Source organism: Corythoichthys intestinalis, chromosome 1 (genome assembly GCF_030265065.1).
Source record: "Corythoichthys intestinalis isolate RoL2023-P3 chromosome 1, ASM3026506v1, whole genome shotgun sequence".
NCBI classification, from domain to species: domain Eukaryota; kingdom Metazoa; phylum Chordata; class Actinopteri; order Syngnathiformes; family Syngnathidae; genus Corythoichthys; species Corythoichthys intestinalis.
In genome coordinates, this window is record NC_080395.1 from 53827677 (window position 1) to 53847263 (window position 19587).

General features: G+C 37.1%; 1 protein-coding gene across 3 annotated transcripts in view; it reads left to right on the top strand.

Annotated features, from left to right (window-relative positions):
• Nucleotides 1–738: 738 nt before the first annotated feature.
• The window catches only part of LOC130926780 (LIM domain only protein 7-like), a 38867-nt gene continuing 20018 nt past the window's right edge, over nucleotides 739–19587 (top strand). For 2 of the 3 annotated variants that reach the window (XM_057851986.1, XM_057852007.1), the window contains exons 1-9: nucleotides 740–899; nucleotides 1032–1111; nucleotides 7021–7091; nucleotides 10312–10381; nucleotides 11130–11236; nucleotides 15049–15079; nucleotides 16173–16286; nucleotides 16367–16514; nucleotides 16922–17060. In XM_057851986.1, coding sequence (XP_057707969.1) covers nucleotides 1043–1111; nucleotides 7021–7091; nucleotides 10312–10381; nucleotides 11130–11236; nucleotides 15049–15079; nucleotides 16173–16286; nucleotides 16367–16514; nucleotides 16922–17060 — 749 coding nt within the window. In that variant the 5' untranslated portion in view covers nucleotides 740–899; nucleotides 1032–1042. Of the gene's footprint in view, nucleotides 900–1031; nucleotides 1112–7020; nucleotides 7092–10311; nucleotides 10382–11129; nucleotides 11237–15048; nucleotides 15080–16172; nucleotides 16287–16366; nucleotides 16515–16921; nucleotides 17061–19587 lie in introns of all 3 variants that reach the window. The other variant, XM_057851996.1, reaches the window with a different exon arrangement.

Below are 19587 nucleotides of genomic sequence, written 5' to 3' on the forward strand. Positions count from 1 at the left end.
CAGTTAACTTTGGAGTCCATTCCTTCCATCCATCCATCCATCCATCCATCCATCCATCCATCCATCCATCCCACCCGACCGACCGACCAACCGACCGACCGACCGACCGACCGACCGACCGACCGACCATCCATCCATCTCCAACAGCCAAATTTAGTCTTTTAGAACTGATTGTGGCGTGAATTCTGTTGGACACAATGAGGTTTTTTGTTACTCCGGTCCAGAAAAACCGTCAAGGGATGGGAGATGCATGTTGGAGATGCAACAGTAGTAGTGGAAACATTTCAATATATTCTGGGAATGTGTGGTTATTCAAAAACACTGGTTGGACATTCATTACCAACGAGTAAAATAATCAATAAAAACAGTAAATTTGAAAAAAAAAAGAAAGAAAAACAATTGAGTATTTTGAATATCATTTCATTGCATCATCATATTGAAGTACTTTATATAGTTTACGTTTTTTTGCTCTTTACAAAAACCTGCATTGCAATGTCTCATAAACATATTAAAAGTACATTAACATATGCATAACTTTTAATGAAAACCTATTTTTGTTTTTAATAGTACTGTAATTTGGTCCAATGGGTGTTTTTTTGTTTGTTTGTTTGTTTGTTTGTTTTAAACACACTACAACAAATACATCTGGTTGTCTTTGCATTAACCCATTTGCCAAAATTAGGCGCCAGAAGGTTGTACTTCGTGAGGCCACTAGGGGCCCTGGTCCTCCTCACATAAAACTTTTTGGGTGTTTTCTTTTCTGAGTGGGCGCGGGCGGCGGCGTGACCTCCAATCGTCTTTTTGTTTTTTTTCTCGAATCACGGCTTAGTTTGAGGAAAGACGAAGGATCACTTGAGTGATACTCTGGACACCAATTAGCGGGGAACACACATGCACTGGTGAGCACTGAGCAGTGACATATTACTGTATCATGTAGTTAGAAGTAAATTCATTCACAAAACGCGTTGCAATTGTTTGCCGTTGCGCCAGTGTGTAGTATTGTTGTGGAGTTGTTTGCTTTGCTCGTTCAGATCCCAACCTAATGGAGTGGCGCCAGCAAAGCACTTTCAGCTGCGCGGATGCCTTCAATGAAGCTCAGCGTTGGATTGAGGTGAGAAGTCACACATGTGTAGAATTTGATTTACTCAAAGATAACTAAATGAGCTTTCGCTAATAAATGAAGGCAGGGTCCCCTAAACTAGGGAAATAAAACGTTTTGTGTATTATTCAGTTTTGTCAAGTTTTTTAGTTTGTTTTTCTTTTCATTGGAATATGTTTGTTGAGTGTCAAATGTTTACATTATTGGTTATACTGTGTTAAAATGTGTGTATATTTATTTTGCATTTATATATGTGTGTGTGTGTGTGTGTGTATATATATATGTATATATATAGGCTGTCAAACGATTTTTTTTTTTTTAATCGAGTTAATCACAGATTAAAAATCGTAATTAATCGCAATTCAAATCATCTCTAAAATATGGCATATTTTCCTGTAAATTATTGTTGGAATGGAAAGATATGACACAAGACGGATATATACATTTAACATACTGTACATAAGATCTGTATTTGTTTATTATAACAATAAATCCACAAGATGGCATTAACATTATTAACATTCTTTCTGTTAAAGGGATCCACAGATAGAAAGACTTGTAGTTCTTAAAAGATAAATGTTAGAACAAGTTATTCTAGTTTTATATTAAAACCCTTCTTAATGTTTTCGTTTTAATAAAATGTATAAAATGTTCAATCAAAAAATAAATTAGTAGCTCGCCATTGTTGACGTCGCCGAGCGGGACGTCACATGGGCTCCCTGCCGTTCTTCCACAGTGTCTTTAACTACAGTGGGGAGAACAAGTATTTGATACACTGCCAATGGGTTTTCCCATTGGCAGTGTATCAAATATTTGTTCTCCCAACTGTTCGTAAGGTAGTGATTGAAATACACCACAAGGTGTCAATGGCGAGTTTTAAACTAACTTAGAAATCAAGCCAAATAGTGTGTTTTGTCCCTCGACTGACGCCATAGTTCCCTGTTTACTGGTCCATCCATTGTAATTCACGTCATTTGAGTGCTGGCTTCACAACGTACGAGACCGCTGATATTTTGTTTATTGTGACTAAATATTGCCATCCAATGTATTTGGTGAACTAAACGAAATGTTTAAGTAGAGTTTGACCAAAGTCTGAGTAAGTTTTGTGTATTTTGAATAGCTATTTTGATAGGGAATGCCAGTTCTCTTTGTTTAACTGTGTGAGAATAGGGCCTCATTAATACAGATTGAAGCGCTTTTCTTTTTGTGAACATTATTATTTTTTTTTTTTGAGAGATATTACTTTTGTTGTGCTTTCACTAAATGATACTTAAGTTTGTTATGAAGGAGTTGCCGAAGCTGATGCCAATAAACGGCGCAGTCCAATGAACGCCTTTGTCCACTCGCCTTTTGTAATATTCTGATATAGAATTATCCGAGGCACCCTGAAGTGTACACAGCGCCAATGCTTACTTACAGTTTTGGTCAAAAGTTTACATACACTTGTGAAGAACATAACGTCATGGCTCTTTTGAGTTTCCAGTTATTTCTACATCTCTTATTTTTCTCCGATAGAGTGATTGGAACAGATACTTCTTTGTCACAAAAAAAACATTCATGAAGTTTGGTTCTTTTATGACTGTATTATGGGTTAACAGAAAAAGTGATCAAATCTGCTGGGTCAAAAATATACATACAGCAACACGAATTAGCAATTTCTTGTGAGTGATTATTGACTTGAACAATCATTGACTTGTACAAGTCAGGAAAGTCAGTTGGAGCCATTTCAAAGCAGCTGCAGGTCCCAAGAGCAACAGTGCAAACAATTGTTTGTAAGTATAAAGTGCATGGCACTGTTTTGTCACTGCCACGATCAGGAAGAAAACGCAAGCTATCACCTGCTGCTGAGAGAAAATTGGTCAGGAGGGTGAAGATTCAACCGAGAATCACCAAAAAGCAGATCTGCCAAGAATTAGAAGCTGCTGGAACACAGGTGTCAGTGTCCACAGTCAAGCATGTTTTGCATCTCCATGGACTGAGAGGCTGCCGTGCAAGAAGGAAGCCCTTGCTCCAAAAGCGGCACCTTAAGGCTCGTCTGAAGTTTGCTGCTGATCACATGGACAAAGATAAGACCTTCTGGAGGAAAGTTCTGTGGTCAGATGAAACAAAAATCGAGCTGTTTGGCCACAATGCCCAGCAATATGTTTGGAGGAGAAAAGGTGAGGCCTTTAACCCCAAGTACAGGGTGACCCAAAAAAAAAGTTTACACTCAGTTGACTGCTTGTTTAAAAGCCATTGAAACATATCTAAATAGGTTGTCATGCTTAAGTGATTCATTAAGTTCACTCAATGCAGTTGGTAATCTCTCGTCTCTACAATTCCTGTGCTTCTGCTGAAAATGAAGAAAACTTTAGCTGTACCTGAATTGCTGCGTGCCGGTCTGACACCTACTGAGATTGCAGCAAATCTGAGAATATCCAGATGTGCAGTCTACAAAGTTAAAAAGTAGCTGAAAGATACTGGAACAGCCTCACGAAAACCTGGGTCTGGAAGTGCCGATCTGTGCGGACCAAAAAGTTGATTGACAAGGTGATATGTGGCCACCCCTGAGTCCAGATCTCAATCCCCTGGATTATACCATATGGGCAACTGTGGAGGACAGTGCCTGTAAGAAGCCACAAACTTCTGTGGCAGCCTTGGAGAGGTCCATTGTTAGATCTTGGGAAAAGATGACAGCATCCTACATAAAGAAGACCTGTCAAGTGTTCCGTAGGCGCCTGGAGGCTGTTGTGACACTTAAGGGAGGACACATTGAAAAATAGAGTGTACTGTACATGTTCTTTACAATAATGTATAATTTGTGATTAAATTCTAATTCTAAGTTGAATAAACATGGCATTGAAGTTGTATTATGGCAGTGTAAACTTTTTTTTGGGTCACCCTGTACACCATGCCTACCGTCAAGCACGGTGGTGGTAGTATTATGATGTGGGGCTGTTTTGCTCCCAGTGGAACTGGTGCTTTACAGAGAGTAAATGGGATAATGAAGAAGGAGGATTACCTTCAAATTCTTCAGGATAACCTAACGTCATCAGCCCGAAGATTGGGTCTTGGGCGCAGTTGGGTGTTCCAACAGGACAATGACCCCAAACACACATCAAAAGTGGTAATGGAATGGCTAAATCAGGCTAAAATTAAAGTTTTCGAATGGCCTTCCCAAAGTCCTGACTTAAAACCCATTGAGAACTTGTGGACAATGCTGAAGAAACAAGTCCATGTCAGAAAGCCATCAAATTTAACTGAACTGCACCAATTCTGTCAAGAGGAGTGGTCAAAGATTCAACCAGAAGCTTGCCAGAAGCTTGTGGATGGCTACCAAAAGCGCCTAATTGACGTGAAAATGGCCAAGGGACATGTTACCAAATATTAGCGCTGCTATATGTATATTTTTGACCCAGCAGATTTGATCACTTTTTTCTGTTCACCCATAATAAAGTCATAAAAGAACCAAACTTCATGAGTGTTTTTTGTGACAAAGAAGTATCCGTTCCAATCACTCTATCAGAGAAAAATCAGAGTTGTACAAATAACTGGAAACTCAAGAGAGCCGTGACATTGTTCTTCACAAGTGTATGTAAACTTTTGACCACAACTGTAAATGATGCAGAAGTGAGTTAGAGTTACGGCCTCCCGGTAGCCCTAAGCTGTGTTAATGTTGAAGCTGAATGTGCTAATAAAGAAACAAAATGCCAGCACGTCGCGTGTGGTATACCTTTGTTAAGAAAAAGCACAAAAGAAGACACCTTTCTCTGCCTCTTAGCTTTCAAGTGCGTCATTGTAATCTGTTTGAGGCAAGGCATGAGCGGGTCATTCCGCCCATGCGTCAAATATTTTAACATGATTAATTAAAAAAATTAATTACCGCCCGTTAACGCGCTAAATTTGACAGCACTAATATATATATATATATAATGTATATATATAATATGTGTGCGTATGTCACATACACACACACACGCACACACACACACAGGGGTTGGACAAAATAATCGATACTCCTATAAAAAATAATCAAAAACTAATTTAATATGATGTAGGTCCGCCTTTTGCGCCAATTACAGCCTCATTTCTCAGAGGTATCAATTCATACAACTTCTAAATTGTTTCCAAAAATGTCTTAAGCCATTCTTCTGTCAGAATACCCTTTAACTCGTTTAGAGACGATGGTGGTGGAAATCGGCGTCTTAATTGAATCTCTAAAACTGACCATGAGTGCTCAATAATGTTGAGGTCTGGGGATTGTGCCGGCCATACGACATGCTCAACTTCATGAGAATCATGCCATTCTTTAACGGTTATGTTCATCGACTATGATGCCAAAATGCTAGGTGTTTCCATTATTTTGTCCAACCCCTGTATGTGTTTCTAAGAATGGTAGAGTATTAATTAATTGTTTGTCTAGCTTCTTGTGCAGTCAGAGAGTGATATACACTAATGCAGATTTGGTCATTTGATGGCTTTGGTTTCAAATCGTGTGCTCTAGTTTCCATGAGCTGGCAGCTGTCCAGGCATTGCAGATTTTGCAAAGCATGAACTATATCCAATCAATTCAAATTAGTGTGAACTCTGAAAGTTGACCAACTCTAAATAGGGTGTTGGTGTCTGAGTCGATCATAATGAGAATGTGCACAGTGCTGTTTGGCAGTAAGCCCATGCCAATCTTGCATTCTCTCCCCCCAGCCTGTGAAATAAAAGGATGGACAAACTGTGTGTGTATGTGTGCACTCAAGGCAGGATGGAACCATTGTGTATTTCTTTTGATCAGTTGGTAGAGTAATTGTTCTAGACCTACTCTGTGCCAAATGTTTAAAAAGGCAAAGATTTTTTTTAGTATTTTAATTTAATGTATGCTGTATTTGTGTTCATCTGTCAGAGGAAACCGTTTGGACTCATACAATGAGATTATACAATGAGATTGTCATTTGGTTTCTGCCTCAATTGAAGAACAACCTTTCTTTCTAAACAGTTGTCATGAAACCCACTCTGATTTAAATATGTACATACAGTACTTGTTTTTATTTAAATTTTCAGTAAACAAATACAAATTTATTGCAAGTTTCTAATTTGCTATTGCGCAGTCTACAATTTTTTTTTTTTTTTTTTTGCACAACACAACCTTGACATTTTGATTAACTTAAATATATGTAATTATGGTACCACCTAAGTCCTAACGCCACTCAAAGTATCATTCTTAATGCTGAGCACACATTTGCTAAAATGTGACTGTGGCTTCCTTGAGCCACTAATGAGGGAGAAGAATAGGCTTTTAGGTCTTTTTGTAGAGCTGAATCCCATTTTGTGTCCTGATTACTAAAACCCTCATCTTATGTTTTCCCCTGTTATGTATGATAATTATAGTACTGTAATTAACTTTTCCAGCAACAGTCTTGGTGTTTTTTGCATTTTTTTCATGGCCATTTCAGGATTGACATCTTGTTTAGCACTTCCTTTTTTTTTTTTTTTTTTTTTTTTTTTTTTTAAATGAAATTTATTATTTTTTCCTTTTTGAAGATGCCATCACTTGATACATTAAGGAACTGAACCAAATTTTTTTGTATGAAACTGTTTTAATCATTTTACTATAAGACCATTTGAATCTAAAGCCCAGATGGATGCTACAAAAGTGTTTGAGTATTGTATGCTGTTCTTGCAAAATGTTAGCAATGAAGAATTTACCCAAGATAGTTTCCAATCAGCAATTGTCTGCCATCTGTGATTGCCTATTAAAAAAAATGTGCCAGAACAGAAAAAAATATGTCGAGAGGCAAGACATCTACCTTTATTTCAAGCATAATAATTTTCCAACAGTTTCCTTACAATGATATCAGATGGCTGACAATAGACCAAACTTCTTGTTAAGATAAATAAATTAGTCCAATGTATTCAATTACTCAATTTCAATTGCATTTTTTATGTTTTAGGATGTAACAGGAAAATCATTTGGCAGCAGTGACTTCCGTGCAGCTCTTGAGAATGGAGTTCTGCTTTGCGAGTAAGTAATTATTTTGCTGCAGTTGTATATACTGTACATTGTTGTTGTTGTTACAATACCCAAATTCTGACTTCAATTCATAGGACCAAGGACCTTGGTACCGACGCAGTAACAGCAAAAAATCTTAAAAAAGGAAAAAAAAGAAAAAAAAAAAAGACAACAAGTGAAACAACTTGAATTGCTTTTTTTTAAAAAAAACTTTAAGTGTTGTTTTCTGCAGCCCTTTTAATTTTTGTCTTGGTCTTGTGGACAAAAATACTTATCAGTCTTAGTCCTATTTTAGTCATTTCAAAATGTGTTAGTCTTCGTCTTGTTTAAATCGACGAAATCTCATACACATTTCGTCTAGTTTTAGTCGACAGTTACTCAAAATGTTTTTGTCTGTGAAATTCAAAGTCTTTAGTCAAAAAATAAAGGTTTCCAACAATTTCAAATGAACATAGACAAGCACATATTGTAGTGTCTTCAAGGACAACGCCAACTTAATGATAATACACACTCAGCAGGAAATGCAGTGCATTTCAATTAAACCCACCTATCAGCCACAAACTGTGTTTAAAAAAAAAAAAAAAAAAAAATCTGAGCGTTTAAGATTGTCCTCACCACGCTATAGTTGATGCTAATGCAAATGCTATGCTAACGGGATAAGTTACACTTTGTGTGTGATGATCACTCGGCACCGACCTTTAAAGGCTAAAGCAGCATTGCATATTCTATCTTGCCAAGATAAGAAAAGAAATACTACAGTGCTTCCAAACAACAAGCAAGATGGAGCCCAACCTAGCTCGAAACACATCCTAAACTCTGGTAAGGAGAGTGAGGGGCAGCACATCGCACATGAGTGACACGACCCAAACGCTGCTACGATACAAGCTGACGTAGTCCACGTACAATATGAAAATGTCACTCATCATGAACATATGACAGAAACTGTCACATTTTCATCTCGTCGTCTCCTCAGACGAAAACCGGCATTCGTCCCGTTGTGTTCTAGTCTCTTATTCCATGTTTTTAGATAGTCATTGTCATGAAAAAAATGTTCTTCTTTGAATTATTTTCGTTAAAGTCATTGTTGACGAAAACAACACTGATTTAATTGAACTGAACGGGATTTTGAGGGTTAGTTTCAGACATGTAAATAAAATAATTCTCTAGTCCATGCATGAGTACACGTAGACCTGACTTTTTAACTGAGACTGCCCCAATAGAGAGGGTTTGGGTCGACCACTTTGGGCGAACACACAGCTTTGCACGCCCACGCGCGTCCCAGCAAACAGTGCTATTTCCCTGAGCCTCAGCTTGGCAAAAACATTTTGTAACCCACCTTGACTTGGTACACAGTGTTCTTAAGTTTCTGGTGCTGATTTGATGGGTCAAAGCTTGTTGCTTTATGTTTGTTTTAGCATGCACTCCCTGTACAAGCTTCAGTTACGCTTTAGGCCAGAGGTGGCAGTCACGAGTAAAAAAGTGACAAAGTCCGTATAGACCCTACTCACCAACGTCACAAAATGACGTGTTGCTGTATCCGGCCACCATATTGTCCGTCATTGTTTAGCCCTATTCTCAATGGTTTCAATTAGTCGTGCAATTTATAGAGCAATTCATGGAAGCCCCTGTGTTATCTAACGCTGTAAACTCATTGGATGCGTTGTATAAAAGGCGTTATGTGGAAAAGCTTCAGTTTATCCATTCGCCAGATCCATATTTGATGCCTAAATCGATGTTTTTCGACCCGCTGTCTTCGGCGTCTCTGCCTGACATCTGCTACGCTGATATCTACAACTATCTTGTCCACAGAAACTCAGCCTATTCTCAAGAAACTTTGAAAAACTTTAAGAGCAGCACTCTAAGCAACATTACCCCGTGTGACCCTTTACTTCCAATTTTCTAAAATGGCGACAATCAATAAAAAAAAAAAAAGTTGACTACGACGCATCGAGGATAGGTGCATATTAGACTATTTCTTAAATAAAATACACAACTGTGTCTGCCTCATTTGCAAAGAGACAGTCGCGGAAGATACGTAAGGAGAAATTAAAGCAACTTGAAGCTAATTTAATTTCACAGCAGCAGTATTTCGCAAGAGCCCGAGGGTCGAAAGAGAACGCCACAAAGGCGAGATTGTTGAAATTATGAATTAAAAATGATAATAATAAAGCAAATGTGACAAACAGAAGGGCTTGCTAAAATTTCTTTAAATGTATTGTTCTATGTAAATCAGCCCAGGTAGCCCCCCACATTTTTACCACACCAAATCTGGCCCCCTTTGCAAAAAGTTTGGACACCCCTGTTAAACCGATGATCCGTAGACGAGGCCAGCTTCTGTCACTTGTTACCAGCTAAATATTATTCAAAAAATAAAGATGGTGGAAGAAATAAGCATCTTGAATTTGAAACGATATGTTGTCCGCGATTAGCCTAGCAATGATCTTAATTGTGGTTGTCCGCGCAAAACCCTCTAAATATATATTAAATGCATCTTACCAGATATAAAATGACTACTACATGATCTGTGGTAATCGTTTGGAGCCCAGTTTTCTCGTCGAATTGCAGCAGTCCATCTCGCTCTCCTCTCCGGGTCTCTCGGAATACGGTAGAACTTCAAGTCTCTCCGTCTATCTTCTCTGTTATTGCAACCGACCGCCACACACGCCTTCACCATTTTGATTATTAATGTTAACGAGCAGAAAAACACGCCATAATAGGAGGAATTTACGTAGCGGTAATGCATCAACACGACGAGTTGACGGACAATATGGCGCGGGGGCGTGGTTGTGACGTCATGTGAGAAGGGTCTATAGTCCCTTTAAAAAAAAAAAAAAGTTTGGATTTTTTTTTCCTGTAACTTATCATTTGCCTACATAAAATTAAACTAAACTACTATCTAAATATTTGCATAGTCCCCATGCACTATGCAATATCCTTGGATTTGACAACTTCTTAGTTCTTTTCATTGTAAACAATGTTTTACCTGCTTTAAATAAAATTCTTTGCATAATGTTGGAAGTCTGATCAAAGTGTCTCTGTCGAGAAACACTCTGGTTTAAGATTTGGCACACTTATACATAGCAATGACTGACTGCAACTTGCAAGGGATTTTTTCCTTTCGATTATATTTGTATCTATTACAAATGTCTTTATTTATGAAATGATGCTGTTTCTCAAAATATGTTTGAAGATTGTAGAATTTAGTATTGACTTTTTTCTTTCTTCCCCATAGCTTAATCAACCAAATACAACCCGGAATCATTAAGAAACTAAACCGACACTGTACTCCCATTGCTGGTTTGGTAAGTGATAGATAGTTTTAGTTTCATCATGTGGCCGATATAAATATTTTACTTCATCAGGATAAGTTGTCACCAGAGAGTTCATATTTGGCCTGGTTTCCTTTCCAAAGCCTTGTGAGAAATTATGCTTCAATCCGATCATTTAGATATTCACGATGACAATTCAATCTCTGATCATGTGAAGTTGTTTCCCAGCATGGTCAAATTCAGATTCTTGCCATGACTCTAGGCTGTGAACACTGTTATTCAAATTTCTAGAACTACCAAAAGCAAGCTGAGGGGAAAAATATTTTGGCAGCCTTTAACTGGGTCAAAAAAAAATAAAAAAGACTTAAAAAGCCAAGACGTATACAGGTAGCGAAGAGGCCCAGGTTAATATGGTAATTGTGCTGAAAATATTTGACCCATAGACAAAGCTGCATACTGGCAAAGCTTTCTACTATGGAACAAGTCAATGTGAAAATCTTTGATATGGATTGTATAATCATCCACATGTTCACCGCAAATTGTGCAAACTGCTGTCTTCTGTCCTGTTTTTGCTTTAGTTAGCTGTCAAAGATGGCGTACCTATAAGCAGTGTTTGTCTAACCCCTAACTGATTAAACTTTTAATATCGGTTCATCGTAATTTCGTGAGATTCAACAATTTGACATTAAATTAATCAATTGTGGATTACATTTACTGTAACAGGTCAACCTGCTGTTTTACTTAAGTTTTTTTTTGGTTTGTTTTGGTTTTTGATCCACAGGATAACATAAATGTATTTCTAAAGGCTTGTGGGAAACTGGGACTAAACGAATCACAGCTCTTTGACCCGGGAGATCTTCAGGACCTGTCAACTCGAGCAATAGTCAGGTTCAGTGGTCGATCATATTCTATATACTGGGTGATTGAAAAGTAACTGTTTTAAAATACTATTTATTCATATATTGTAATATTTTTCTCATTTGTTTTGTGTATGTTACACGATGTATGGACATTGAATCTGTTTTTGTTGACTTTTTTATGGAGGACCAAATGGGACACAATAAAATATACAGTATAAATAAATCTCACCACTGACTTGGTGGGTGAGTTTGACAGATTAAAGAAATTCATTCAAGTGCTGCAACATGTATCCATGAAATAATTAAATAGTTAAATAACAGTTTTTACATTCAATGAGCTGGTATTTGAATTAATTAACACTTTTAAGTATTTATCTCACGATCTTTTAGGTAATACATTTTGTCCAATTTGGTCCGCCATACTTTTCAGCTCAATTATTTTGTTTAAAATATACAGGAATGTGCCCAGTTGCAGGCCACAGATCATGTAGCAATGAGTTTTGCATGACAGTTCTTCATCTTTAGCGTCAATTTGATCATGTCTTTCTTTAATGGTCCCCCACCATCTTTGCAAAAACGGATGTCCAAAATTAACATAACGTGCAGCTAACTGGGTATCACACACTCAGCCATTTTTGTAGGACTCTGAAAACAAAAAAATATAATGATATGGAAATCAAAATTGCGATACTCGGTACCATGATCCTGTCTCGAAGTCTGAAACAATAGAATCGTGCCACAACGTCAAGCAGAGTTAAAACCAAATAATCGCATATGCTGGTAATTCGCAATCAGTCGATGAGCCAATGCAACGATATTTCTCATTCACTTGTATTTAGCAACCAGTAAATTTGTCAATTCTTCAAAACATATTATCAACAATTTTTGTTTCAGAAAAGTAATAAATGCCCACTCGAATTTAAGCCGATGTGCTTCAGATATCATGGGAGCAAGCAGATTGTGGATAAACGGTCATTTGAAATTGTTTCAGAGTTCAATATAACAAAGTGAGCAACTGTTCGCTCCAAAATCGGCTTAAAGGCCGTTGAAACCAAAGCAACCAGCTCGGCAGAATGTGCCCAGTTTCAGACTGACACATGCGGCAGCAACCATTCCTTTCTCTGCTTTAAGCATTAAAAATATGTCCACTCCCATGAAGGGCACATAGTCAAGAAGTCGATCACTCTGAACTTTGCCAAAATCGAGCGACTAATCCAGGGGTGTCCAAACCGGTCCTTAATGGCCAATGTAGGTCCTAGTTTTCCTTCCTAACCATGGAGCACAGGCTGTTTAACCAATGAGATTTCTGCTAAAACAAGCATCACCTCACTACAATCAACTGATTACACTTGTAAGACACCAGATTGGTGCAAAGATCTCGTCCTGTTTTGTTGGAAGGAAATCCAGAACCCACTGCGGCCCGATGTGGAATAGTTTGTGGACTCCTACTCTAATCCATATGAATTACAGTGATTCCTCGTTTTTGGCGGTTATTGGGGACCAGAACCCTCCACGATAAGTGAAAATCTGCGAAGTAGCCCAAAAAAAAAAAAAAGTTTTTTTTTTTTTTTTTTTTTTTTTTTTTTTTTTTTGTTCAATGTATTTAATCGGATTTATCATTGGAAAGAGATACATATAAAACATTTATTTTTATTTTTTTTACTTTTTTATTTTTTTTACCTTTTTCCACAAAGTCTAATTTAAAAAAACCTTTATATGTATATATATATATATATATGTATATACTGTATTTTTATAGCAATTTAAATGTAATAATTATGATAAGTTTTAAACATGTTACTGTCCCAGAGAATTGTTTGTAAGCAAAAAAAAAAGTAGACGCCCAAACCATTTAAAAAAAGTAAAAATAAAATAAAATGCTTGTCTTTATTAAATGCTTCATTGAGTTTCCACTCAAATCCACTCCAGCTGCTCACTTACACACATTGAGTTGCCACAGCAACTGTTTAACAAGGTAAACAATGATTGACGCATAAGGCGCTTTGAAGGTCGAGTCTCTTAACGGTCTGTCAATCATCGCTGACAACAATAAGCAACTCCAGTTCACTCTCTGACGAACAAAGAGCAACAAGGGAGAGGGAAGGAGGGTGGGAGTGTGAGGCAGCGCGATTGACTCGGGACAGCTCATCTGTATTTTTTATTTTTATTTTTTAATTGGAAAAAAAATCTGCGATGGACTGAGGGCGTGAAGTTTGAAGCGCAAAGGAGCGAGGGCTCACTGTAAAATATTCCCCTGTGTGCTGTCTTTCCGTGATTCTCAGTGCGGTGTCATTAGTCTAGATCAGGGGTGTCCAAACTTTTTGCAAAGGGGGCCAGATTTGGTGTCGTAAAAATTTGGGGGGCCGACCTTGGCTGACGTGTTTTACGTAGAACAATTAGGGCTGTCAAAATTATCGCGTTAACGGCCGTTAATTAATTTTTTAAAATTAATCACGTTAAAATATTTGACGCATTTATCGCACATGCCCCGCTCCAACAGATTGAAATGACAGCAAAGTGTCATTTTCTCTTCTTTCTTGTGTTTTCTGGTGTTTTTCCGCCCTCCGCTGGCGCATGGGTGCGACTGATTTTATGGGTTTCAGCACTTTCAGGCTTCAGCACCATAATTACTATTGACATCAACAATGGCGAGCTACTAGTTTATTTTTTGATTGAAAATTTTGCAAACTTTATTAAAACTTGGGTCCAAATGATTTCATGGGTTTGGGGAGTGAGCATGGTGTAATGACATCAACAATGGCGAGGTCCTTGTTTATTTTTTGATTGAAAAATATTAAAATTTTACAAATTTTAATAAAACGAAAACATTAAGAGGGGTTTTCATATCAAATTTCTATGACTTGTACTAACATTTATCTTTTAAGAACTACTAGTTTTATCCATGGATCGCTTTAACAGAATGCTAATCATGTTAATGCCATCTTGTTGATTTATTGTTATAATAAACAAATACAGTACTTATGTACAGTATGTTGAATGTATATATCCGTCGTGTGTCTTATCTTTCCATTCCAACAATAATTTACAGAAAAATATGGCATATTTTATAGATGGTTTGAATTACGATTAATTTTTAAGCTGTGATTAAATCGTTTGAAAGCCCTAAGAACAATATAATTCTTTTTTTTTTTTTGTTGATTGTCGTCATTTTAGAAAATTGGAAGTAAAGGGTCACATGGGGTAATGTTGCTTAGAGTGCTGCTGCCTTTTAGTGGGTAAATGATGAGTAGCATTTAGTGTGTAAGCTACTTCATATGCTGGTAGCAGTACTGCTGACCAACATATTAAGTCCGTGTGCGGGCCAGACGTTATTGATTTTAGGACAGAGACTGGGGGCCGGATGAAATTTGACCACGGGCCGCATTTGGCCCCCGGGCCGGACTTTGGACATGTCTGGTCTAGATAGAATAATATTACAATTAAATTGTACATAAGTATATTAGGGGGTTAATTTTCAATCACCATTCTATAAAACATGCAGACTGATTCAATGTGTTAAACATTTTTTATCCTAATTAGTTCTGAATTCTGAATGTAGTGTTACAAAATCAATTAAATAAAATAAAAAAAGACCAATATACGTGCTCAAATCTATTTTCAGAAACTGGCAGCAATGATGTTAAACTAGACTTGAACAATGTTCCTAAACACAAACTTTGTGGATTATTTGTTTTGTTTAAAAAGTAATTTGTATAAATGCATTAAATATGATTGTGATTCTCCACGTTTTATTTGTTTGGTGGGAATAAAGATCCTTTTTTTTTTGTTTGTTTTTTGAATGATCAATCTTTTTAATCTCCTTTTCTTGTTGAAATGTAGGCGGAATGAAAGCGGTCGAAGACTCAAAAATGTAAGTGAAGGCTTTTATTATTTTAACAAACATTTGCCCAGTTTTTGTCAGCAGCAAACTACACCTTTTTTTTCTTCATTCTGCAGTAATCCCACTACCATCAAATGTGTATTTAGATATGCTCAATAATGGGTTGTTTTCTACAGAATCATTAATGTAAAGTGGCCTCTTAGCGGGAACATGTGAGGTTTTGATTGTGTGAATGGATTTTCTGGCTCGCATACACTGTTATTTTTTAAATGTTTTGAAGCTCATGTAACTGCATAGTTGTGTCAGAAGCCCCTTTTCAATACACACTGGTTGACCACATGCACACATTAATGAGGCTGTTTGTTAGTTGCCTGTCCCTTTGGAAGGGGGTGTACCCTTCCTTTTTCTTTCTATTAGGCAATTGAGGTCACTTTGTGTCCATTGAAAATTATTCTGTCATGCAATTTTAATACATACTGTGCATTTTTCTAAGCAACTAAAGTGTTTTTTGTTGTTGTTGTTTTTTTACTAACAACATATCTCTGTAGCATGCACATATTTTACAATGTTTTACTTGCCATCCTAATAGGTGTCTGATTTGAATCGTGCTCCGTAACCCCTTTTAAGAGAGAGAGACACAATATTCACACATCTGTATACGATAATCATGTTTTACTCGTTATCCATGAAAATAAAACATCATAGTATTTGCCAAGGTCGTTGTCAGTATGCTTCCTTTTCAATTTGACTGGGGGAAAAAAACATGAGACGGAAAACATTGTTTTGTCAAACCTCCACCACCATTAGAACATGTCACGTTCTGCAGCAGCTTTTGTTTTATTTTTATAAGGGTAAAAAAAGAATCCGCCTTGTGAGCTATCTGTAGCCTTTCTTCATGCAGGTGGTATCTTTTTTTTGTTTTTTTTTTTAGGTCAGTCTTTCATCTGCCAAAAATATGTATTTGACAAAAGTAGCGAAATTGTTTTTTTACACTCTTGCAAACCTAGTAACGGTAATGGCAAAAAAAAGTCAAACACAGCTTTATTGATAGGAGCCTTTTTCTTTAGCAGGAAGTTTGCTTTGGTTTGATTCCGCATACAATTTCCTTTTGATTCTATTTCAGGTTCTTATCACAGTCTACTGGTTGGGACGCAAGGCGTATCTAGATGATTCCTACAGTGGTTCCCAGCTCAACTTCAAGGCCTTCGAAGGGCTCCTGGGGTTGGCTTTGGCCAAGGTCTTATACTTTTCTTCAGCTTTTGTTTTGTCAAACTTTTCATGTTATCCATCAAAATCACTAATGCCGTCTTCTGTCAGGCTCTTGATGAGGGCAGTAATGCGTTTGTGAAAGATGGTGCTGACCGAGAGTGTAGTCATCCAGGGAGGACGATGAGCTATAAGAGGGAGAATTCAGTGGACAGCTTCGACTCTTCAGACTCCCGAGCCCCACCTGCAAACAGTGAAGGTGCTGTTTTGTCAGTGGTTAATCGTCCATAACGCCCTCACCCAAAATGAGCATATATGGTCCCTTTTAGGCTTAATAAATCAAAGTACTTTTCTTAGAAAAAGCTTTATTTTTCAGATTCCCACATTGTTTTGGTTCCTTTTAAACATTTATATTATAGTTAGAGACTATACTGTATGTTTTTCTAATTGCTGTAACAATTCTAATGGGCCTAGGACTTTGCAGAATAGCCTACAATATAATGTTTTCGCTAGCCTCACTTAATGAGTGACTCGGGTATCATGAACAAATCTGGGTAGAATGGAGTAAACATCACAACCACTGCAAACTAAAAGTACGCCCCTGCTTGCTTCAGCTAAAAGGCATTAGCCATCACCGACAAGTATGCGTTATATTTTGTTCCGAAGGTTGTGGAAGTGATGCAGAAGCTGAAGAAGTATTTAAGACTGAGACAACGCAGCAGCTGGCCAAGGGCTATATCCCACTGACACTCCTACAGAGGAAACAAAAAGAAGAAAATGGAAAGGTCTCACCTTCATTTACTAGGTAAAAAATGAAGTCACAAATGATGTGACATTTTTTCTTGAAGAGCTTTCTTCTTCTGTAATGTGTTTTACTACCATCCATGCAAAATGCATTATTGCCAAATTCCTGAATTAAATCCTAATTCAGATGGCGATAGGTGGTGTTGGTGTTCCTATTGTAGACTATCATGAATGAGCTCAGAGATCTCAGTGCTTTCATGAAATTTGGGATTTTTGATGGAAACATTTCTTAGAAAAATTAATGAATTAAATTTAGTACAGTATGTGCTCATAGTACCGTGCTCCATTTTAAAGCATAGATCCCAACAAATTGAGGCAGCGTGTTTTCTTTGTACCCATAAACGCTTATTTTGAAGGGTGATTCCAGGTACTGTGCACAATAACGTTTTATAGGAATGTCTTTGTTGACATATTTTCACTGCATGCATGCCTAGTTGGCAGGTTGGCAAGAAGTCACAAGCATGATGGCAGGTAGTGAAGAGAGATAGCAGAAATAGCAGGCGAAAAATCATCGATATAATGGATAAACACTTTAACGTCGGAAACTGAATACCGGAAGGGGTTTAGAGATAAACTTAAAATATGTATCGGCGACAAAATCAAATTAATTCAAATCATTACGAAAATTTTGTTTTCATGAAAGTTAGGTCAAAGATGTGGTCATGCTCAAAGTGGATTGTATGGTACGCTTTTTTTTATATATGTTCTAATATTTAAATTACAAAAAGTCATTAGAATTTAGTAGAAAAAAATATTTGAGCTTCACAAAACCCTGTCAGTATCAGCGGGAATACAGGCTTTCTTCAGCGTGAACAGTGTTCTGCCAGATTAGCATACTTTGTCATAGTAGCATACTTGTATGCTAACATAGCTCTTAACTATACAACAAATTTTGCTCAAAGCACTTTATGAATAAAAATATTAATGTCATTGCGCAAAAACAAGACACAATGACAATACTATAAATGTATCTGCATTTTAATACAGAAAATGTGGCAGCCACACTATGAAATGCAGTTCATTGTGCAGTACACTTAGTCCACAAATACAACTATAAAATATAGCATTATAAAGCACTTTGTGCAGCATTTTATGTTGGGGGAAAAAGCTATATAATTATGAGTATAATTCTAATCTGACAGAACACCTCATTTAAGGTTCTAATAGCCCACAGCTATTTTATTTTTTCATGGTCAATTTCAATGGGAATTTTAAACGACAAATGTTTAAATCAGACCCCCATCAATCAACCATACAGCAAGAGTGAACCATCTGCCTAGCTAAATCCTCCTCCAAATGTGAAAAACAATTGAACTCCATATAGAATACAGTGCTTCTAACCACACGCTACAATGATGCAACGCGAAAATTGAAAACACTGATGTCACAAAAGAAAGGAATTGGCACAACTCACAGAAACAAGACTACTCTCCTATTCTCACTATTAAAGCAAGTTTAAAGGTTTGCAGCACTGCTTAAAATATTATTGTTTCCCGTGTTCAACCACATGTAAATTTTAATCATGAGCAAATATAACATCAGCTGTTTTTACAAGAAAGAAAATGTTAGATTTATGGCATGCCAAGAAATTATACTTCATTTTGCTGGCAGAGTGGAGTTGGTTTGTTATGCGTGCTCTGATTGCAACAAAATTGCATAATTTCCATATTCTATTTTATCTGGCAAACTCTTATTAAAGAAGTTTCTTGTGATTTGCATTTTCTTGACCATAATCTCCACTCATGCTCTCAAATCATAGTGTTGCAAGATGGTGAAATTTGTAACTGGGATTTCCATGTTTATGTCTTCATTATATATATATATATATTTATACATGCACACAGTGAGGAGCAGAAGTATTTGCATCCCTTGTGATTTTCTAAGCTCACCCACTTGGAAAATAGGTAGTCTGAAATTTCACTCATAGATGCATTTCCGCTCATAGAGACATATTTTCAGAAAAAATCCGGAACTCACATTGTATCATTTTTAAAAATAATTTATTTTTGATTGACCGGGGTTCACAAGTATTAGTATCTCTGACAATCAACAATAATTATGACACTGAAAGAGTTGTCAGTCTACCTTAAAAAAAAGTCCACCTTTACCCCATGAGTAACCACCCACCCACCACCCGTTTGAGCTCATAACTGTGACCTGTGCACCCTAGTCGGTCATAATCCAACTTCTACCATGGGCAAGACCAGAAACATTTGAAAGACACCGGAGAAAAAATTGTTGAGCTCCACAAAGCTGGAAAAGGCTATAGGACAATTGGAAAGCAGCTTGGTGAGAATAAATCAACAGTTGCAGCAATTGCTAGAAAATGGAAAAGGCTAAACATGACTGATAATCTACCTCTCACTGGGGCTTCATGTAAAATCTCTCCTCGTGGGGAATCACTCATGATGAGAAAAGTGAGGGCTCTGCCTATAACTACAAGGCGGGAGCTGGTCAACGATCTGAAGAGAGCTAGATGCAGTTTCAAAGGCTACTGTCTGTACAAAACTACGGTGCAATGGTTTAAA